Source organism: Hemitrygon akajei, unplaced genomic scaffold, assembly GCF_048418815.1.
Source record: "Hemitrygon akajei unplaced genomic scaffold, sHemAka1.3 Scf000142, whole genome shotgun sequence".
Classification (NCBI taxonomy): domain Eukaryota; kingdom Metazoa; phylum Chordata; class Chondrichthyes; order Myliobatiformes; family Dasyatidae; genus Hemitrygon; species Hemitrygon akajei.
In genome coordinates, this window is record NW_027332028.1 from 823,791 (window position 1) to 847,970 (window position 24,180).

At 47.1% G+C, this 24,180-nt stretch overlaps 1 protein-coding gene and 1 long non-coding RNA gene across 2 annotated transcripts in view; one reads left to right on the forward strand and one right to left on the reverse strand.

Moving 5' to 3' along the window:
* LOC140723869 (pancreatic secretory granule membrane major glycoprotein GP2-like) overlaps window positions 1–5,318 on the forward strand; it is a 63,932-nt gene extending 58,614 nt beyond the window's left edge. The window contains exons 8-9 of the mRNA XM_073038416.1: window positions 1,817–1,949; window positions 5,210–5,318. Coding sequence (XP_072894517.1) covers window positions 1,817–1,949; window positions 5,210–5,318 — 242 coding nt within the window. The remainder of the gene's footprint in view (window positions 1–1,816; window positions 1,950–5,209) is intronic.
* Window positions 5,319–13,058: 7,740 nt separating this feature from the next.
* Window positions 13,059–24,180, reverse strand: part of LOC140723863 (uncharacterized) — a 47,252-nt gene continuing 36,130 nt past the window's right edge. Inside the window, exon 3 of the long non-coding RNA XR_012097988.1 lies at window positions 13,059–13,664. This is a non-coding gene — a long non-coding RNA (uncharacterized lncRNA). The remainder of the gene's footprint in view (window positions 13,665–24,180) is intronic.

Consider the following 24,180-nt stretch of genomic DNA (forward strand, 5'->3'; position numbering starts at 1 on the left):
GTTCACATCTACAGATGTGCTGAGCTGTCAACACCACTCTCTGCAGAGTCCTGCGATTGAGGGAAGTACAGTTCCCATACCAGGCAGTGATGCAGCCAGTCAGGATGCTCTCAATTGTGCCCCTTATGATTTGGAGGCCCAGACCAAACTTCTTCAACCATCCGAGTTAAAAGGAGCTCTGTTGTGCTTTTCCACCACACAGCCAGTATGTACAGACCACCTGAGATCCTTGGTGATGTTTATGCCGGATCTTGGATCACAGATTTGTAACACGTCCATGTCGCTGGCCTTTGAACAGGGAGCAGGATCCGATAGTGTCAATGAACCACAGCTCGGTGCCATCTTGTCTGGAATATGGTCCTCACTCCGGCACATGGGAGTAATTTAGTTGGGAAATGGTCTGTCTGGGATACGGTCCTCACGCCGGCACATGGGAGTAATTTAGTTGGGAAATGGTCTGTCTGGGATACGGTCCTCACGCCGGCACATGGGAGTGATTTAGTTGGGAAATGGTCTGTCTGGGATACGGTCCTCACGCCGGCACATGGGAGTAATTTAGTTGGGAATTGTCTGTCTGGGATATGGTCCTCACGCCGGCACATGGGAGTAATTTAGTTGGGAAATGGTCTGTCTGGGATATGGTCCTCACGCCGGCACATGGGAGTAATTTAGTTGGGAATTGTCTGTCTGGGATATGATCCTCACACCGGCACATGGGAGTGATTTAGTTGGGAAATGGTCTGTCTGGGATATGGTCCTCACTCCGGCACATGGGAGTAATTTAGTTGGGAAATGATCTGTCTGGGATATGGTCCTCACGCCGGCACCTGGGAGTAATTTAGTTGGGAAATGATCTGTCTGGGATATGGTCCTCACTCCGGCACATGGGAGTAATTTATTTGGGAAATGATCTGTCTGGGATATGGTCCTCACGCCGGCACCTGGGAGTAATTTAGTTGGGAAATGGTCTGTCTGGGATATGGTCCTCACGCCGGCACATGGGAGTAATTTAGTTGGGAAATGGTCTGTCTGGGATACGGTCCTCACGCCGGCACATGGGAGTAATTTAGTTGGGAAATGGTCTGTCTGGGATATGGTCCTCACGCCGGCACATGGGAGTAATTTAGTTGGGAAGTGGTCTGTCTGGGATATGGTCCTCACTCCGGCACATGGGAGTAATTTAGTTGGGAAATGGTCTGTCTGGGATATGGTCCTCACGCCAGTACACGGGAGTAATTTAGTTGGGAAATGGTCTGTCTGGGGGTGGTGGGCAGAAAAGCCCATTTCTCTACAGAGCCCAGCGCACAATGTGGTTTATTTTGTGGATATTTCACAGCTCCTGTGTATCAGATTCGTGTGGCACAGCCCAGTACCCACTCTGTGTTCATACTGTGTCCTCTCCCTCCCTCCCTACCTCGTACCTACTGCCCATGTCAGTTACAAACACACGAGATTCTGCAGTTGCTGAAAATCTGTGGAAATTGCTGAGAAACTCAGCAGGTCAGGCAGCATCCATGGTGAGGAATGAACATTGGACGTTTCGTGCTGAGACCCTTCATCAGGACTGGAAAGGGCGGGGGAAGAACTGAAATAAGAAGGTGGGGGGAAGAGAAGCAACACAGGCTCTCCTCTCTGATCAGATTCTTTCTTCTTCAGCCTTTGACCTTTCCCACCCACTTGGCTTCACCTATCACCTTCCAGCTAGCCTCACTCCCCTCCCCCACCATTTACTTCAGGATGGGTGTTGTGGTTGACAGAGGAAGAGGATGGGGAACGTGAGCTGTACATTAACACTGAACATCGTTCTGTCCCTCAGTCACAGACTCCGCACTCGGTGATCCGTGTGTAACCCACACTGTCCTGGATCAGCCCTGGAGGAGCACAAATTGTTCCAACACTAAGTGTACCGGTGGACAATGGATGGATGATGGAAATCTTGAAGTGGGATGGTACAGATTTAACAGGTAAAGTGAGGAGATAATCACTGAGAAACTGGACACAGAAGGGGAATGTAAACAAGGGAACAAGGGGTGTGTGAATGGGAAATGCAGGGAGACAGGAATCATCAGTGACTACACTGAGATGGGGAGTAAATACAGGGAGAGGGGAGATCCCACATTCTCGGGGTAGAGACAAGGGGGAGGTACAACAGAGAGGGAATACCAAGGAATGGGGTGTTATTGACCAGAGACAGGGTACGGACAAGGTGAGTGTAATTTCCCATGTTACTCTGAGTGAATATACTCCCTCAGATCAGGGATTGACTCTGATTGTTGTTTCAGTTCCGGAGGATGGAAGATTCCTGAGACGGTTGTTCCACAGGATCGCTGTTCCGGTTACTACCCAGGATGGTTAAACGGTAGGGTTAGGCTCAGCACAGTGGGGCTCTGTTATTCATGGGAGGGTCAAACTGATGACCCAGATCTCTTCAGAGGGCCCTAGCATGGACATAGAACCCTATCTCCCTGAGAGGTCTCCCCACAGTCACTCTGACCGCTGTACGGTCCTGTATCATCATGGAGTCCGGTGGAGGAGTGACAACTTCCTGGAGTTGGGTTACAGAACTGATCTGCCCACTGACCCCATTCTGGATACGACCCGGAGGAGTTTCAACAACCCCAGACTCATTTAAATTGTGGGGCAATCTCCAGGGAGTTGGGAGAGTCTGCAGACATCATCCTTCACCAATTAGTGGGATAAATTAATGGTTGTCATGGTAACGTAGCATTTAGCGCGTCACTATTATAGCTCGGGGTGTCAGAGTTCAGAGTTCAATTCCAGTGTCATCTGTAAGGAGTCTCTGTCCATCCTCCCCATGGAATACATGGGTTTTCCCCGGGTTCTCCAGTTTCCTCCCACTGTCCAAAGACGTTCCGGCTACTGTTGAACTAGGTACATTTTACAGTGTTTATAAATCTCATTCCAGGTCCCCATCCCAACGTGGGAGAGGGGGAGGTGATTAGGACCGTATGCTTCTCCTGGGATACACACACCTGTTACCTGAGCCAGGGGATCAAGGTGAAAAACTGCTCCGGTTACTTTGTGTATTGGCTGAATCCGACACACTGGGGTTATGCTGTGTACTGTACAGGTAGGTCACCGTTCCCCAGTGACACAGCAGTGTGGTAGTTGTGGGGAAATTCTGGGACGTCCTGAGTCACCAACACACACTACGGGCTGAGTTTTCCAGTCGGCTGCCCTGCCCGTGGTCTGTGATCACCTTTCCCGTATCCCCCTTCACACCGGGGTCAGAATGAAACTGCCCAGTCTGACCTGTGACAGAGATCATAGAACACAGAACAGTACAGCACAGCACAGGCCCTTCGGCCCACAATGTTGTGCAGACCTACTCTGAGATCAATGTAACCCTTCCCTCCTACATATCCCTCCATGTTTCTGTCATCCACGTACCTATGAGTTTGTTAAATGCCCCGTATGTATCTGTCTATACCTCCACCCTTTGCTGGGTGTTCCACACACCCACCCCTCTCTGTGTAAAGAACTTAATTTCTGACATCCACCCTATAGTTTCCTCCAGTCACTTTAAAATTACACCCCCTGGATTCAGCCACCTCCTCCCAGGGGTGTCCAAATGTTTGCATTTCACTGATAATTTACTTTAAATAAAATTTAAATTAAATAATGAATTTTCTTTCAACATTTGAAATGAGTTTCTATGGTAATTTATAGCAATCTTCTGTCTTCCACCATACAGCTGCAGCAAAGCAACCAATTTCCTATCATAGTAATTACTGATAGTGAGTCTAGTATATCTGAGTCTAGTATATAAAATGTGTAGAAGATTACAAGGAGTACAGATAGGTTCAATGGAAGATTTATTATCAAAGTACTTGATTGTTACCATATACTGTCCTGACATTTATTTTATTGCAGTCATTTACAGGAAAATAAAGAAATACTACAGAATCTATGGAAAAACTATACAGAGCAAAGACTGACAAACAACCAACGTGCAAAAGAAGGCAAATTGTGCAAATCAAATATTAAATAATACTGAGCTGATGAGTTGTAGATTCCTTGAAAGTGAGTCTGTTGGTTGAGGAATCAGTTCAGAGTTGATGTGAGTGAAGTTATCCACGCCGGTCAGGAGTTTGATGGTTGTGGGGTAACGACTGTTCCTGAAGCTGGTGGTGTGGGACATCCTGCTGGGAATATTACCACTGATCAGGGTGATTATAACTAGAGGACATCGATTTATCGTCAGAGATTCAGGATCAGAATCAGGTTTATTATCATTAACGTCTCGTGTGAAATCTGTTGTTTTTTGTCAGCAGTACAGTGCAAGACATAAAAATATTCCTGAACATTCCAATCAAAAATAAAATAACTAGTGCAAATAAAGGAATATTGAGGTCGTGTTCATGGATCGTTCAGAAATCTGACGGTGCCCCCTAAGAACATGGTAGCCCCTAACTAGACTGACTTTGAAAACAATACTTTCTAACTAAACGTGTCAAAAAGTCTTGGATGTGTGAGACCTGGTAACCATTGGGCATTGAAAAGGCATCGCTTATCACCACATGGGCTTAGGGACCGTGTGGAGGGGCAAAGCCCAGGGCTATTCGACTGGAATACGATGCCAAGTCTTTCCAAGTTGACAAACTCATCTTCGCAGTTGCCAGCTTCTCTGGACCCGGTCTCTGCGTGTGGACATGGACTGGTTGGCCGGTTGTGGAAATGCGGTGCTCGACCCCATGTATTTTGACTGTAGTGGAGAATGTGGGCTTGGTGAAGTTTGAGAGTTCGACCAGAGGTCAAGTGAACTCACACGCGGTGGTGTGTTGGCTTGACAGAGTCATTGTGGGAAACCTACTGGGGGAGCAGGGAAAGGACCCAAAGTCCTTGACATCCACGTGCCAGCAGTTTTAAAGATCAATTTACAGTCCCTAGACAGACGAAAAATCGGCACCGAGCGGAGGTGTAGTCAGGACGATGTCCCTTGTGTAGCATTAGACACTGAAGCAGAGTATCACACATCGTGTCCCATATTCTCGATCCTGGTGTCATTGGCGGCCCCCAGCAAGCTGTCCTCAGTCTTTGACTACACATCAACAGGCGGTACTGACGACACGCTCATTTGAGCACCCGGGTCACACAAGCATCGCTCTGAAAGGGTGTCCGTAATGTTCAGTAGATGATCCTGGCATCTAGAACCCACAAGTGTGAACAGACCTCTGATGTCCCAAAGCACTGGCACTGTCGAAGCTGCAAGGCAGTCGGCACTTCCTAGTGTTCACACCAAAGTGAGCGTGGTAATAACACAGAGCCGGCAGTGTCTGTTTCACAGCATGGGTTAGCAGTCTGTTTTGCGTGCTTATGCTGGAAGCCTCGCTGACCAGGCTTATTGAAGCAGGGAAAATAAGAGGGTTTATGCACCACTGCCTGGCTAAGTGTAGACGATCAGCAATTTTAGCAAACTCGCTAAAGTCATTCTGGGATTTATTAGGGAGGGATATGCAGACTTGAATTGGCATTTGCTGCATGAAGAGTTCTTTAAACATAAAACAGGGAAAGAGATTTCCAAGGAGGGACAATGTGGTCCCTTAACTCCAAAGGCGAAACGTCACCATGACCAGGCAGAAAGCAACTGTTTAAAATGATCAGACTCCGATAGATCAACAGTCTGATTGAAAGGTCAGTTTTCAGTGATCTCATGTTTACTGTATATCAGTTTCTAGTAAACTCCCCACTTTCACAGCTGTGGAGTTTCTGAGCAACATACCACATAGTAGAATCCGGTGTAGTCCACAGTGATTTCTCATAAAGCAAATTAGGCCTTGACTTGTAGTGACGACATTTTGCTCTCAAAACTCTGGTTTTGAAGAACATACCATAACAGCTCATTTATTGAAATCCAAGAGATCTGAGCACAATGTACGGTAAAAGTACTTTACGTAATTATAATAATCACATCAGACCCGTCTCCTAAAGTGAACCTAAATGAGAGTCGGTGGCTGTGAATGTTGTATGTTTCCACATTACTCTGCATGAGAAAGGAGGAGGGGGAATTTAGGGAGAGAGGTGTGGACTGTATTCTAGGAAAGAGTAATGTTAATGTCAATAAAGTATGTCTGTCTGTCTGTCTGTCTAATGTTGGGGGTGAGAGGTTTGATCTGTTGGACCTGTGATGTTTATTGGATTCTCACAGACTGTTACCACCCAGCCAGGTTCGTCCTTAACAGAGTTTTGCTATCCTCTTTATTCTATTCTCTCACCTGACCCCATCCACCCTGTCTCTCTCCTCACAGATCCCGATTTGGACAACATTCAGGAAACCCAGGGACCAGCGACGGGAGAACCTGGTCCGGGTTTGACCACCACCCCAGAAGGATCTACAAGCTCAGGTATCCGTGGTGGGGATCACTGAATGGAATGTTGTTCCCCATGGACAGTCCCTAAATTTCATCCTGTGTCAGACTGAGGGCAGTGACGGAGGATTGGGAAGGAGACGGATGGTGTTGGTTTCACCACAGACCCAGTCTCACATTCCCTGAGCTCCTGTTCCATTGTGATGACCTGCTTCAGTGTTTCCACTTGTCCCTGTCTCTGTTCCTTCATTACAGACCAGGAGACTTCCACAGCGGAACAGCCCAAAGGATCATCGACTGGAGGGTGCATACAGGTTCCATCCTATGTTACAGGCTCATTCCCCCTACCCCTCCCCTCTCCCTCCCTCCCCACTCTCGTCCCCCCTCTCTCTCCCTCTCTCCCCCACTCTCTCCCCCTCTTTCCCTCTCTCCCCCCTCTCCCCTCTCCCTCCCCCTCTCCCTCTCCCCCTCTCTCCCCCTGTCTCCTCTCCCCCTCTTCCCCCATACCCTCTCTCTCTCCCCCTCCCACCTCCACCCCCTCTCTCCAACCGCCCTCTCCCTCTCTCCCTTCACCACTTCCCCACACACACTCCCATTCAGTCTTACACCCACTCGCCCTGCAGGGCACTGCAATATGAATGACAGTGTCAGGGGAGATGGTAGGGAGAGGAGCCAGTAGGAGACTAGAGAGAACAAAATTTTGGTGGCAGGGAGAGGGTAAGAGGAATGGGGAGTTCTAAATTGTCTCTTCAGCCTTGAATACCCTCTGCAAGTCATACCTGGTTTACTGGTACAGACCTGGGTCGCCAGACTTGAATGCCACGTATTTAGCTTTCAGCAGGCAATGTGCTCCCTGGTTATAGAGAGACCTGATGTCACTGAGGAAGGGAATGACTGGATGTGGTGTGAGGGATGTCTGGGTGAGGGGAGGTGGTCGGAGTGATTGAGTAGAGAGAGGGTGACTGAGGAGTGGAGGAGGAATAGAGAGACCTGATGTCACTGAGGAAGGGAATGACTGGATGTGGTGTGAGGGATGTCTGGGTGAGGGGAGGTGGTCAGAGTGATTGAGTAGGGAGAGGGTGAAGGATAAACATATTGACAGCATTTATGAGACATTTGTATGAGAATGTGGATTGTTAATGATAGAGGGGTGTGGGATAAACACAAAGACAGCATTTATGAGACATTTGTATGAGAATGTGGATTGTTAATGATAGAGGGATGTGGGATAAACACAAAGACAGTATTTATGAGACATTTGTATGAGAATGTGGATTGTTAATGATAGAGGGATGTGGACCAAACTCAGACAAATGAGACCAGTTCAATTTGCCACCTTGGTTAGCATGGATCAGTTTGGTCAAAGGGCTTGTTCCCATGACGTGTTCCTCCAAGAATCCATTCACTATGTGATCACGTCTTCACTCCTCGTTTACACACTACACCCAATACCAGGAGCTCTAATCTTCTGCACCAATGACCGTGTACTGCTCTAATCTTACATGTGGATGTAACTGACATCATTTACCATGTCCATAAATCTGACCAATGCAGGTAATTGGGAAATCCCACATTCCATGTCTCTGTCTCCCACTCTGGATCCATCCACCTTTTTCTTTCTTTTCTCACTACCACTTTCCACCCCCTCACTGTCTACCTCTCCCTCGTTCTCTGCCTCTCTTCACTACCTGTGCACACTCTCTCTCTGACCCCACCCCTGCCCTTTTCTCACACTCTCCCTGTCCCTGTCTATACGTACATTGACATAGATATTTGATGAGGGTGTGGGGACGAATCAAGCTGTCAGAGGGTGGGGTGGGTGTGGGGAGGAATCAAGGTATCAGAGGGTGGGGTGGGTGTGGGGAGGAATCAAGGTATCAGAGGGTGGGGTGGGTGTGGGGAGGAATCAAGGTATCAGAGGGTGGGGTGGGTGTGGAGAGGAATCAAGGTATCAGAGGGTGGGGTGGGTGTGGGGAGGAATCAAGGTATCAGAGGGTGGGGTGGGTGTGGGGAGGAATCAAGGTATCAGAGGGTGGGGTGTGTGTGGGGAGGAATCAAGGTATCAGAGGGTGGGGTGGGTGTGGGGAGGAATCAAGGTATCAGAGGGTGGGGTGGGTGTGGGGAGGAATCAAGGTATCAGAGGGTGGGGTGGGCGTGGGGAGGAATCAAGGTATCAGAGGGTGGGGTGGGCGTGGGGAGGAATCAAGGTATCAGAGGGTGGGGTGGGTGTGGGGAGGAATCAAGCTGTCAGAGGGTGGGGTGGGTGTGGGGAGGAATCAAGGTATCAGAGGGTGGGGTGGGTGTGGAGAGGAATCAGGGTATCAGAGGGTGGGTTGGGTGTGGGGAGGAATCAAGGTATCAGAGGGTGGGGTGGGTGTGGGGAGGAATCAAGGTATCAGAGGGTGGGGTGGGTGTGGGGAGGAATCAAGGTATCAGAGGGTGGGGTGGGTGTGGGGAGGAATCAAGGTATCAGAGGGTGGGGTGGGTGTGGGGAGGAATCAAGGTATCAGAGGGTGGGGTGGGTGTGGGGACGAATCAAGCTGTCAGAGGGTGGGGTGGGTGTGGGGAGGAATCAAGGTATCAGAGGGTGGGGTGGGTGTGGGGAGGAATCAAGGTATCAGAGGGTGGGGTGGGTGTGGGGAGGAATCAAGGTATTAGAGGGTAGGGAGTGGGGGAGAGGAAATTGCGTGATCGAAAGGACAGAGATGAGGAAACATCCCGTCAGCAGCACTTGACCTGAGAGTGACACCATGTTGACACTGGGCTGTTTTGTTCAGGAGTTCGCATGTGGATTAACGTGCAGCTGACATCGAGTGGAGACATGAGTCAGAATGAAGTGTGGGAAGCCATTCGACGAAAGGTGAGTGAACTCCCTCCCAGTCTCTTAGTTCTTAATCCCTCTCCTTTCCCAACTCTCCCTCTCTGTCACACCTCTGCCTCCCGTCTCTCTGCTCCTCTCCTCCCGTCACTCCTTCAACACCCCCTACCTCAGCAATCATTCATCTTTCCTCCTCTCTGGCCGCAGCTCCAGGAGATGTTCGGTGATCCAAATCTTCAGATCAAGCTTGCACGGTTCAGGGCAGAACCTTCAGAGGAGTGAAGGAGTGATCCGTCAACGAGTGAAGGAGTCTGCAGTTCTATCTCCCTGACGCTTTACACCCTCTCCCTTACTCCAGCCTGCCTTTAGACAAGTATACGGCTCACAGAGGGTTAATCCTAGGAGAGCCCTGAGATGTTGCTACACTCTGCTGATTCCCCAGTGTGCCGCAGCCTGCGAGCTTTTAGTTGGTCACATTGTGAAGTACGATCCCATTGAGTAGTGACGCCCGAAGCCTAGAACTGAGAGTGAGCACACAGACCCGGCCTGTCCAGGAGGAGCAGATCTCCCGAATGATGAGATTAATCACAGAACATCCGGTGTACGGTCTGTAAACACCGACACCCCTCACTACAGGACCGGGTCGGTGTGAGACGTCACACAGCTTCCACAGTGTACGGTCTGTAAACACCGACACCCCTCACTACAGGACCGGGTCAGTGTGAGACGTCACACACCTTCCACAGTGTACGATCCCCGTAAACACCGACACCCCTCACTACAGGACCGGGTCAGTGTGAGACGTCACACACCTTCCACAGTGTACGGTCTGTAAACACCGACACCCCACACTACAGGACCGGGTCAGTGTGAGACGTCACACACCTTCCACAGTGTACAGTCTGTAAACACCGACACCCCTCACTACAGGACTGGGTCAGTGTGAGACACACACACCTTCCACAGTGTACGGTCCCGAAAACACCGACACCCCTCACTACAGGACCGGGTCAGTGTGAGACGTCACACACCTTCCACAGTGTACGGTCTGTAAACACCGACACCCCTCACTACAGGACTGGGTCAGTGTGAGACGTCACACACCTTCCACAGTGTACGGTCTGTAAACACCGACACCCCTCACTACAGGACCGGGTCAGTGTGAGACGTCACACACCTTCCACAGTGTACGGTCTGTAAACACCGACACCCCTCACTACAGGACCGGGTCAGTGTGAGACGTCACACACCTTCCACAGTGTACGGTCTGTAAACACCGACACCCCTCACTACAGGACCGGGTCGGTGTGAGACGTCACACACCTTCCACAGTGTACGGTCCCAAAAACACCGACACCCCTCACTACAGGACCGGGTCAGTGTGAGACGTCACACACCTTCCACAGTGTACGGTCTGTAAACACCGACACCCCTGACTACAGGACCGGGTCGGTGTGAGACGTCACACACCTTCCACAGTGTACGGTCTGTAAACACCGACACCCCTCACTACAGGACCGGGTCAGTGTGAGACGTCACACACCTTCCACAGTGTACGGTCCGTAAACACCGACACCCCTCACTACAGGACCGGGTCAGTGTGAGACGTCACACACCTTCCACAGTGTACTGACTGTAAACACCGACACCCCTCACTACAGGACCGGGTCAGTGTGAGACGTCACACACCTTCCACAGTGTACGGTCCCAAAAACACCGACACCCCTCACTACAGGACCGGGTCAGTGTGAGACGTCACACACCTTCCACAGTGTACGGTCTGTAAACACCGACACCCCTCACTACAGGACTGGGTCAGTGTGAGACGTCACACACCTTCCACAGTGTACGGTCTGTAAACACCGACACCCCTCACTACAGGACTGGGTCAGTGTGAGACGTCACACACCTTCCACAGTGTACGGTCCCCGTAAACACCGACACCCCTCACTACAGGACCGGGTCAGTGTGAGACGTCACACACCTTCCACAGTGTACGGTCTGTAAACACCGACACCCCTCACTACAGGACCGGGTCAGTGTGAGACGTCACACACCTTCCACAGTGTACGGTCTGTAAACACCGACACCCCTCACTACAGGACCGGGTCAGTGTGAGACGTCACACACCTTCCACAGTGTACGGTCTGTAAACACCGACACCCCTCACTACAGGACCGGGTCAGTGAGAGACGTCACACACCTTCCACAGTGTACGGTCTGTAAACACCGACACCCCTCACTACAGGACCGGGTCAGTGTGAGACGTCACACACCTTCCACAGGGTACGGTCTGTAAACACCGACACCCCTCACTACAGGACCGGGTCAGTGTGAGACGTCACACACCTTCCACAGTGTACGGTCTGTAAACACCGACACCCCTCACTACAGGACCGGGTCAGTGTGAGACGTCACACACCTTCCACAGGGTACGGTCTGTAAACACCGACACCCCTCACTACAGGACCGGGTCAGTGTGAGACGTCACACACCTTCCACAGTGTACGGTCTGTAAACACCGACACCCCTCACTACAGGACCGGGTCAGTGTGAGACGTCACACACCTTCCACAGTGTACGGTCTGTAAACACCGACACCCCTCACTACAGGACCGGGTCAGTGTGAGACGTCACACACCTTCCACAGTGTACGGTCTGTAAACACCGACACCTCTCACTACAGGACCGGGTCAGTGTGAGACACACATCTGGGTTTACAATAAAGTGTTAAAAGTAGCTGTTGCTGGGCTTTACTGCATTAATATATCATCAGTAATTTGCTCTTAGCTGATTGAACTGAAATTTTGTGTGAAATAATGAATCGCTTTTTGATAAAAACACAGAACCGTGAAGGCATCATGGTCTGTGGAAGTAGTGAGGAAGATCCCTGATCTCCAGAGGTCCTGAGGAAAGTATCCTGTGCACCTTTGCAGACATCTGTGTACACTCGCAGAGCACAGGACAATCCTGCACATACCCACCCGATCAGCACAACACCCGACACATCCGTCTGACACAGTACCGATCTCCATTTCGCAGTCTGACACTCCCATTCTCCATCTCTCACTCTGACACTCTCGTTCTTCATCTCTGCATTAGACGCACTGTCATTCTCTATCTCCCTCTGATGCACTCTTATTTTTCTCCATCTCACCCGCTGACACACTCTTGTTCTCCATTCCTCTCTCTGACACACTCTCATTTCCATCTGTTTCACTCTCTGACACACTCTCGTTTCCATTTCTCACACCGAGCAAGTCAGTCCATCTCTAACCACAGATTACCACAAACGGAGAGAGGGAGCTTGGGACAGGGCGTTGGAGAACAGAGTGCAGAGACGGTATAATGTGTCCTCAGTCTGCAAGGGTTTGAAGGGTTGAAATCCAAGGGATCTTTGACATTCCTGAATATTATTTGGAAGTGAAGCTGATGATTTGCATTGCTATTGCTTGTTATGCTGCTCAATAAACATGGAACTGTCCGAACGCGAGGTTCTGAGAGATGTGTTCCTTTTATGTCATCTGTAATTGCGGGTCAATGTGGAGAGCTGAGCATTGGCGTCCTCTGCTGGGGAGAGTGGGCAGAGCAGAAACAGTGGGTGCTATGAGGTCAGGGAGTATGTGTACAGGTCACTTGGGTGGGTGCGCAAGACCCTTCACGGACCTGGGGGAATTTGCAGCGTCTGTCCTGACAGGGCGGCGGGTGGTTTGAGTGATAATGAGGAGGTGGAGAAAGAAACTGGACCCTGACTCTCTCAGGTACCTGTTACGTTCCCCGTAACAGGTTAAAAAGAACCAGCAGAAATGGAGACACCTGGAGTCTGAGTCTTCCGTTATAAACTCTATTAGCAACTGCGTGATAAAGTAATATAAAACAAGATTATGTAAACAAATTAGCCTAGTATATGCATATATAAGTGAGTAAATAAAGTTCCCAAGCTTCCCAGCTCAGGTGGTTAGGTGATACAGTCTTACGGTGGAATGGTAAGTAGTCAGTTCAGATCTGGAATTTGATTTGAGTAGAGTTGGAGAGAGACGGAGGGTGTTGTTTTGTCTTCCCAGTGCCGATGCCGATCCTCCACGTCGCCTTCCTGCTCCCAAAACTTACAGTCACCGACTTGTGACCACAAAAAGAGGAGCGTTTTCCACGGTAACACTGTCAACCCAGGCGAGGGTTAAACACACCGATAGCGTTCCATCGGTCACTCCTTTGTCCACACTGTGAACAAAACCCCGCCCTTGTCGCGGGCACACAAAGCTCACCAGTGTCCTCCTTGCCTCTGGCGTCGTGTGTCTCCTGTGTGTCTGCTTAAAAAACCAACTGTCCTTGCAGATATCTCCAGTGCGGAACACGAGCTCTCCATCATGTAGCTCCACCTTTCAGTTTCCAAGGCAACTCACAGATTTTCTCTCTTCCTGCTGAAATAGCACACAAGCTGTTTGCTCCCTCTCTCTCTTTTTTAAAGGGAACAGTCCACTTTAGAATAATCCTTCAGATCTCGTCACACCTTTCTCCTTTTAAGAAAAATTTTCATCAAACTGCAAAATTTTTGTCTTAACTGTCGATTATACAGCTTAAAGCAATACATGTGTAATTATCAGGTAACATAGCAAAACAATACAAACTCAAATTATAGACAAACAGTCTGCTATAATATTGTCAGTAGCTTTCACGTGTTTTATTTCCGTGTCATACTCTTGCAAGATCAGACTCCAGTTATGTAAACTTCTATTCTTATCCTTCCTTTTACTCAGTCAAGTCAAGTCAAGTCACTTATATTGTCATTTTGACCATAACTCCTGGTCCAGTACATAGTAAAAATGAGACAACGTTTTTCAGGACCGTGATGTTACATGACACAGTACAAAAACTAGACTGAACTATGTAAAAAAAAAACAACACATAGAAAGCTACACTAGACTACGGACCTACACAGGTCTGCGTAAAGTGCACAAAAACAGTGCAGGCATTACAATAACTAATAAACAGGACAATAGGGCAAGGTGTCAGTCCAGGCTCTGGGTATTGAGGAGTCTGATAGCTTGGGATTGTTTTTTCTTCAGTTGTTTTTGCTGCCTCGGCTGCAAATGATGAATCTTCCTGTCAATATTTATCAAAACATCAGAATTCCCAGTCTTGTGCAGACTACATTGTGCTCACTAAAATGATCTGGTATCCCAGTACGAGACACCTCAATCTTTTCCGTTGTCACAACAGTACTTACGGGTGCAGGTTCGGGGTCATGATAAAGCTTGATCATATTTACGTGGAGGAGCTGTGTAGCCTTCCGTCGGTGAGGAGTTCCAATAACATAATTCAAAGAATCAATTTTCTTAATTATTTCATATGGTCTTCTAAATCTCGCCTTAAGGGTGTTGGTATGGAGGGGGAACAGCACCAAGACTTTATTTCCAACACGGTATCTCTGTTCTCGCGCTCTCCTGTCATACCACTGTTTCATGTTTATCTGAGAGTGCTGTAAATTCTGCTTTGCAAGGTTACAACGCTTTTTAAGTGTGTCTCTGAATTCCAAAACATAAACAAACACGCTGATGCTTACATTCTGATGTGACTATTGTTCTCTGAGTAGGGTCAAAGGTCCCCTAGCTTTGTGACCAAAAACAAGTTCAAATGGACTGAACCCCAGGAGCTCTGGATGACATGCAGATGACACAAGGTGCTTAGCTCTCAACTCTTTAACTATCCCCTGGAATGTTTTTGAAATAAATTTACTACTATGCTCAGATTGGATTTCGTTAGGTCGACCTACAGTGTGAAAAAAAAAATATATAAGGGCTTCTACGACAGTCTTGGCCCTGATGTTTCTGAGAGGCACCGCATCAGGGAACCTAGACGCAGCACACATGATTGTTAACAAATACTCATGACCAGCTGCAGCCCTTGGCAATGGGCCAACACAATCCACCATGACCCCAGAAAAAGGTTCACCAAAAGCAGGTATTTGTCTAAGTGGTGCCGGTGGGATCATGTGATTTGGTTTTCCCGCAACCTGACAGGCATGGCAAGTCCTGCAAAAGTTCACCACATCCTTTCTTAAATTAGGCCAGTAGAATTCCTTCATAATCCTGTTCACTGTCTTTCTCACTCCAAAGTGTCCAGCTGGAGGTATACTATGAGTCATGTTTAAAATCTCAGCCCTGTAAACTTTCGGAACCACCACTTGATGTCCAATGGCCCAATCCTCATTTGCAGGCACAGGAGGTGGTCTCCACTTCCTCATTAACACCCCATCCTTAAGATAATATCCCACTGACTCTCTCTGAACGTCCTCTTCTGTGAGAGCTGTCTGCTTTAACGCAGCAATTTCAGAATCTCGACTTTGTTCCGCTATAAATTCATCCCTGGACAAGGACAACCCTTTCTGATCCTCCTTACTACCCAAATCCTGATGTAACATTGAAGGTAGAAACGTCTCTGAAAAATTCTCATAAATTGAACCCTTGTCTTTGCTACCTGTGTCAGCAGCGTTTTTAGACATGCTTCAGGTCACTGCGCATGTGGAGTAAACATCAGTATCTCTGTGTGGGTCATCAGCCGCAGGCTTGCTCGTTAGCTGTACTGCTGAATAAATTTCACCCTGGACAGGTGCCAACCTATCCATAATGCTTACCAAACTCTGTACCATCACTAGACTTGCGAAGACCATGTTTACATTATGAAAAATCCCAAACACCCTTTTATCCTATTCCTACGACCTTTAGCTCGATTCGTCTCCACAGTAACCCATGCAGGTGGCCTCTCAAAACCAAAACAATCCTTTCCCTCCAACATCAAAATCGTGAAAAGCAACTCCATAACCTTGAAGGCGTTTATATCCAAATGCTGAAACAAACTTCAACAGAGTGTCACGTACTTCTTTAACAGGCCATTGTCGTGAAAGCAGGGTCAAAGGTCGCGAAACCAATCCAAACTTTTCAAGTTCTTTATTCAAAAATCCAGCAACAGCGCCTTTCTCAACACTTTCAATAACATTTACCTCACTAGCTTTCAACTCATCACCACTTTTCAGAACACCGTCTAACACAAGTGACCGAGAATCCTCAATTTCCACTGGCACCGAGGTTAATCCTTTTTTCACTGAACCAAGCCAATCTGACTCAAAAGCACTGCTTTCCTTTTCAACCGAGTAAGAAACCTCAGACCTTTACTGAGTTTCAACACAAGGTTCAACACGCTGGGAATTCCCAGGTGCTTCAACAACCTGAGCACAGGCAATCGGGACAGCTGCCTCTTCCAGGCTTTCAATACCAGTCCCAGTCTCAAATTCCAGGTTACCCTGATCCACCCAGGGGAACTCTGGGAAACTCTGATCCGGAGTAAAGTCAGCAATGTGGGTTAAAGCAACCTCGTCTGCTAACCTAGCAGACTCCCACAAGGTAGCGGCATCCTTTTCATCTCGGTATGCCCTTACATCATCGGGAACACACTTCTTAAAGTCTTCAATCAAGACCAGTTCTTTCAAGCTATCCAAACCCTCAGTTACCCCTTCCGAGTTATACCAGCGATTGAAGTACATACATTTCTCCCTCTGGAACTGTCTCTGTTTTTCAGCCTCGTCCCTTTGCTTGTCATCGTCCTCCTCAGCCTCGAGCCATTTTAATTGCAACACATAGTCATACTTCATTTTTGCTACCTGAAGCTGAACCTCAGCCTCAGTAAACACATTACCTTCCGCAAACATTTCCAACATCTCCACTTTGAATTTCCCCTCGGCTACATAATGCTGTGTTATTAACAGCTGTACCTTCCTTCGTCATTCGTCATTCGAGTGGTCGCCTTAAACTTTAACTTACGAGCAATTCCCAACAGCACATCCCTCTTAGCATCATCCAACATCCTCAGGGGTTGGTTCTGCCACAAATTTATTAACGGAAAACTCCATTTCTGATGATAATCCACTCACCCAAATCGAAAGGGAATATCCCCAATTAAATCAGCTAGTCGATGAAGCCTCCAATAAGTTTTAAAATGGTGCCTGGCAATATGTTATATCCCGGACGAGCCCCCAATTTGGTTACTCACCCCATAACCGGTTAAAAAGGACCAGCAGAAATGGACACACCTGGAGTCTGTCTTCCGTTATAAACTCTATTTTATTAATAACTACATGATAAAGTAATATAAAACAAGATAAGGCAAAACAGGTTAGCAAAGTATATGCATAAATAAAGTTCCCAAGCTTCTCCCAGCTCAGGGGATCAGATGATACAGTCTTACGGTGGTATGGTAAGTAGTTCTTGAATTTGATTTAAGTAGAGTTGGAGAGAGAGAGGGAGTTGTTTTGTCTTCTCAGTGCCGATGCCGTCGATCTTCCACGTCGTCCTCCTGGTTGAATCTTCCGAAACATACAGTCACCGACCGTGAGCACAAAAGGAGGATGCCCTTTTCACGTGGTCCCGCTATCAACCCAAGCAAGGGTTAAACACACTGATAGCGTTCCACCGGTCACCCATTTGTCCACACTGTGAGAAAAAACTCCACCCTTTTCATGGGTACACAAAGCTCAACCAGTGTTTTCCTTGATGTCTGGCGTGTCTGATTACAAAGCCAACTGACCTTGTATATATCTCACAAGTGCTGAACAAGAACTGTCCATCATATACTTACGCCTTTCAGTTTCCAAGGCAACTCACAGACTATTTGTTGCCCTCTCTCTCTCCCTGTAATAGCACACAAGCTGTTCGCTCCCTCTCTCTCTCTTTAAAGGCACAGTCCACTTAGAATAATCCTTCAGATTTCGTCACACCTCCTTCCTTTTAAGAAAATCTTCAATGAAACATTTTTTTTGGTCTTAACTATCGATTATACAGCTTAAAGCAATGCGTGTGTAATTGTCAGGTAACATAGCAAAGCAATACCAACTCAAACTTAACATCTAGACAAACAGTCTGCTATAACATTGTCAGTACCTTTCACATGTTTTATTTCCATGTCATACTCTTGCAAGATCAGACTCCAGCTAAGTAACCTTCTGTTCTTATACTTCATTTTACTCAGAAACACTAATGGATTATGGTCCATGTAAACGACAAGCTGTTTCTGTGCAGGACATATGTAGACATCGAAATGCTGCAATGCTAAAATGAGTGCTAGCAAGTCTTTTTCAACAGTGGAGTAATTTTTCTGATGGACATTAAATCCCCTTGCAACAATATTGCCCCAGCTGCTTCATCACCAGCGTTTACCGCGGTTGAAAATGTTTTATTGAAATCAGCTGCTTTGAGCCCAGGGTAATAACACTGGCTGGTTTTCAGGCGGTCAACAGCCTCCTGACAAAGGTCAGTCCACACAAATCTTTCACTCTTCCCTGGGAGTTTCGTTAGGGGGTGAGCGATGTCTGCGAAGTTCTTACAAAACTTTGTTATACCCAACCATTCCTAAAAACGTTCTTAACGCTTTCTTGCCGGTCGGAACGGGAACCTCAGCAATAGCCTGAACCTTGGCCTGCACAGGTGTCAGTTGGCCATGGTCTACCACATAGCCAAGGTACGTGACAGTGGCGTGGCCAAATTCACTTTGAGCAAGGTTTACAGTGAGATCTGCCTTGGACAGCCTTTGAAACAGTTTCTCTACTACTCTTCCTAAGTGTCATTCCATACAACCAAATCATCAATATAACCCCCAGTATTTTCTAAACTTTTACTCACACCATTCATCATCCTTTGGAACGTCCCTGGAGTATTTTCCATCCCAAAGGGCAAAACATTGTACCCATACAATTCAGATGGTGTCACTAATGCAGATATTTCTTTAGCCCTTCCTGTCAAAGGAACACACCAGTAACATTTCAACAGGTCAATATTTGTCAGGTATTTAGCCCTCCCCACTCTGTCAATACGGTAATCCACTCTTGGGATAGGATAAGCATCTGTCTTAGTTACTGCATTAATTTCCTGTAGTCAGTGCAGATTCTCATGCTCCCGTCCGGCTTAGGGCGACGCCCAGTCTGAGGTGGATGGCCTAATTATGCCGGCTTTTAGCATGTGTTCAATTTCCTGTTCAACAATTTTATTTTTGTCTGGTTCATTCAGTAATGAGTTAGGCACTCTGTAATGCCTGATGGGATCGACTCTGTCTACAATGACGTCATGCACCGCAGCTGTGCACGGTCTTGGAATGTCACGGAATAAATCTCTGTACTTATTAATTAAGCTCTTCAGTTGTTTTTGCTGCCTTGACTGCAAATGTTGAATGTTTCCATCAATATTTTTAAAAACATCAGAACTCCCGAGTCTTGTGGCGACTACATTGTGCTTATTAAAATGATCTGGTATCCCAGTATCAGGCGCCACAATCTCCTCCGTTGTCATAACAGTACTTGCAGGTGCAGGTTCGAGGCCATGATAACGCTTGATCATATTTACGTGCACGACCTGTGTTGCCTTCCGTTGGTCATGAGTTCTAATAACATAATCCAAAGAATCAATTTTCTTAATTATTTCATATGGTCCACTAAATCTCACCTTAAGGGGGTTGCTATGGAGGGGGAACAGCACCAAGACCTTATCTCCAACACGGTATCTCTGCTCCCTCGCTTTTCTGTCATACCACTGCTTCGTGTTTATCTGAGAGAGCTTTAAATTCTGCTTCGCAAGGTCACAAGCCTTGTTAAGTCATTCTCTGAATTCCAAAACACAACTAAGCACGCTCTTGCACACTTCCTGATCTGACCATTGCTCTCTGAGTAGGGTCAAATGTCTCCTAGCTTTGTGACCAAAAACAAGTTCAAACGGGCTGATCCCCAAAGACTCTTGAATCGAATCTCTAACAGCAAATAGGAGTAGGGGAACCCCTTCATCCCAGTTTCTTCCAGTTTCCTCACAGTACGTTTTAATCATCATCTTAAGAGTGGAGTGAAACCGCTTCAAAGACCCCTGGGACTCAGGGTGATATGAAAATGACAGAATGTGCTTAGCTCTCAACTCATCAGCTATCCCCTGGAATGTTCTCGAAGTAAAGTTACATCCCTCGTCAGATTGGTCTTCTTTAGGTAGACCTACCAGTGTGAAAAATTTAATAAGTATTTTTACCACAGTCTTGGCCCTGATGTTTCTGAGAGGCACCGCTTCAGGGAACCTAGACGCAGCACACATGATTGTTAACAAATACTCATGATCCCAGAAAAAGGTTCACCAAAAGCAGGTATTGGTCTAAGTGGTGCCGGCGGGATCACCCGATTAGGTTTTCCCGCAACCTGACAGTTATGGCAATTCCTGCAAAAGTTCACAACATCCTTCCTTAAATTAGGCCCGTAGAATTCCCTCATAATCCTGTTCACTGTCTTTCTCACTCCAAAGTGTCCACCTGAAGGCATACTATGAGTCATGTTAAAGATCTCAGTCCTGTAAACTTTCGGGACCAGCACTTGATGTTCAATGTCCCAATCCTCACTTGCAGGCACAGTAGGTGATCTCCACTTCCTCATTAACACCCTATCTTTAAGATAATATCCCACTGACTCTCTCTGAACGTCCTCTTCTGTGAGAGCTGTCTGCTTTAACGCAGTAATTTCAGAATCTCGACTTTGTTCCGCTATAAATTCATCCCTGGACAAGGACAAGTCTTTCTGACCCTCCTTACTACCCAAATCCTGATGTAATAGGGAAGGTAGAAAAGTCTCTGACAAATTCTCATAAGTTGAGCCCTTTTCTTTGCTATCTGCGTCACCAGCCTTTTTAGACACGTTTCGGGTCACTTCGCCAGCCATTCGTACTGCGGAGAGTTAGAGAGTCTAAACTCCGGAGGTTGGCGCTGTTGGGTGTGTCTTGTTACAGGTCCAGCCTTCTGCATTTGTAACCAAATCGTTTCCATAAATAACAATTAACAAGGGTCATGACACTGATCCCTGCGGCACGCACCTAGTGACCAGTCTCCATTCAGAGAAACAAACTTGAACCAACACCATCTGCTTCCTGTTTCTGTCAATTTCGAATCCATCTAAGTAGCTCTGCGTTGATTCTATAAGCTCAATATGGCTTACGCTCCAGGGAGATCTCTCCCTGGAGAGATCTGATAGAAGTCTGTACAATAATGACCGGCAGAGATAGGGTAGATGGTCAAAGTTTCTCTCCTACGGTAGAAGTGTTAAACACGAGAGGGCAAAGATTTAAGAGGAGAGTAGGAAATTTAATGGAACATTTTCGAGGCAAGTTCTTTGACAAAGAGAATGACAGCAACCTGGAACACACTGACAGGGAGGCGGTGGGAGCAAATACGGCAGCAATGTTGAAGAAACATTTAGACATTTCTCACCCACATCTTTTCTTTGTGCATCCCTTTCTAAAGCGAATGAAACATCTGAATCCCCAAATCTTGAACTACCAGTCCTGCCCGTGTTTCGCCACAGTTCTGTGACGGTGGAAGGGAGATGGCGGAGGGAAGTGAGAAAGAGGAGAAGTCGGTGGATGGGGCCCTGGAGTTGGCCCCTTCCCATCCCCCACCTTCTTATTCTGGCATTATCCCCTTTGATCCCCAGTTCTAAAGAAGGGTCCTGGCTCGAAATATCGGCTGTATATTCATTTCCATAGATGGTGCCTGACCTGCTGAGTTCCTCCAGCATTTTGTGCGTGTTGCTCTGGATTACCAGCATCTATAGAGTCTCTTGTGTTTACATTACTACCTAATTTAGTATCACGTGAAAACTTCCACCAACCACGCCGTTTACATTCTTCAAATAATAAATAATGAAGAGCAAAGTTCACGACGTCCATCCCTGTGGCACACAACTAGTCATGGGCCTCCAGTGCGAGAAAATCACACTCAACCTTCACCCTTTGTGTCCGAGCACCGAGCCAGTTATGCATCCATCAAGCCATCCCATACGATCCTACCTCCCAGTCGAGCCTTCTATCTAGGATTTCCTCTATCCTCATATCCCCTTGATCAAAAAAATATTCCAATAGCTTTTTCCGACACGATTTCCCATGGGGAAACCATCTAATAAGATTTTTTTCTATCCGAATGCTTGTAGATTCTATTCCTCAAATACCCCGTCCGCTGCAACACTGTAGAAATACAATTAAGCAGGTCGTTAACCAGGGCATTACAAGACGAAGATACAATTTCTACAAGGGTTTACTCGATTTCTTCCTTACTTTTCCACAAGGTCCGAAGGTAAACTTGCCGTGGCCCCGGGGATTTTATCCACCTCAGGCTAAACAATACCTCTCAGGTGGTAACCGGTGAAAATCACTGACGACCCTTGGTGTTGGCACGGTACATAGCAGTTACTGTAACGTTTCACAGCGCCAGCGACCCGGGTTCAATTCCGCGGCCTGTGAGTTTGTACGTTCCCAACTTGGGTTTCCTCAAGGTGCCTCGGTTTCCTCCCACATCCCAGAGACGTGCGGGTCAGTAGGGTAACTGGTCACATGGGTGTAATTGGGCGGTGCAAGCTCATTGGCTGTTACTGTGCTTTATCTCTGAATAAATAAATCAGTCAATAGAGATGGAAATGAAGCTGACATCAACACAGGTGGGAGTTGTGATAAAAGTGAGATTGAGCGTCTCTTGAAAGTAGAATGAGAAGTATCTTACTCAGAACGTCAGCTTAAAGTAATATGTCTTGAGGAGTCAATATTGCATTCAGGGCAAAAAAAAATAGCTACATCTCAGTTTGCGTGTACAGAGGACCAAATGCGTGGTTTATACCATTGATACCTGGATATAACAACAAGCACCACAACAGCTGATGAACTGGAGGGAAGGAAAAGTCTCAAACGTCACCGGTTTCCAGATAGACCGTCATTAATTACAGTCACTGAACAAACACACTCATTTAACTGTTTCCAGCCCAGAATGACTACCTCAATATCAGTGATATTAAGTGTATAAATTTCTCAATGCTCCAGAAGGATGTTAGGTTATCACTGAGAGCTGGGATGTAGCTGTATTTGTGGCAAATATCGGAGGGGTCAGGCAGACGCTATGGAAGGGAATAGAAGGATTAAAAATGAAGGAACTTGGGAATGGCGAGGGTGGACCGCCGCGGGAGGAAGTGTGGAACAGTTAGCAGAGAAGGAGTGCCAGGGGCGGGTGGGTGTGGCGTAGGTGCAGAGACACCCAGCTCTGAGACTCCAGGCAAGGTAATTTTATTGCAAACAATTGGTTTATTGATGATCATAAAATGTATCACAGGTGCTTCCCTCACCTCTCCCTTCCCCCTTTCCCAAACGTGATTAAACTCTCCCTGCCCCCTTCCCACTCTCAGTCCACAATAGAGACCCATATCAGAATCAGGTTTGTCATCACTCACGTATGTCATGAAATTTGTTTCTTGGCGGCAGCAGTGAAGTGCAATACGTAAAGTTACTACAGTAATGTGCAAAACTCTTTGGCTCCGGAGCTACATATATGTGACTAAGACTTGTTCACATCACTGTATAGGGAGTTTGCTGTGGTGTGCTCGCCAACAAGAGAAACACGTGAAAAAATAACCCAACATTCAGCAATGATGAAGAATAAAGAATGTTTAAAATAAAGTTAGAGGTTAAAGTACAGATATGGAATAAAATGCATTGCTAATATAAATATTATGAAAAGCGGTTTAAAATGCTGGGTGCAGTGACAGGAAGAGGTAATAGGTAGAAGAGGTGGGGGAGGTCTAACTAAAATAGTCGATCAGATTATCCACGCGGAAACGGGGAGAATGCACAAACTCCTTGCAGGTAGCGGCAAGGAGAGTGGAGGAGAGTTTAGGGGAGATATCAGAAGTAAGTTTCCTTTACACAGTGTGGTGGGTTTTTGGATCAGTGTGGTAGTGGTTTGTCTAACTGCGACGTTTAAAAGACACTTAAAGAGGTGGCCGTTAAAAAGTCGGGTTGTGGCCCGTGTAGGAGGGAAGAGCTATAGTTACGGGAAAGTAGTTTACATAGGTGGATAAAACATCGTTCCTTTCTATTTTATACATAAGCCAGGGACACTGATTAATAATGTTTTTTGGTTCTGCAAATTAAGGGCAAGTTATTATACTGAGCACAGGAGGGTGTCTTTTAATACTTTGTGCAGGAT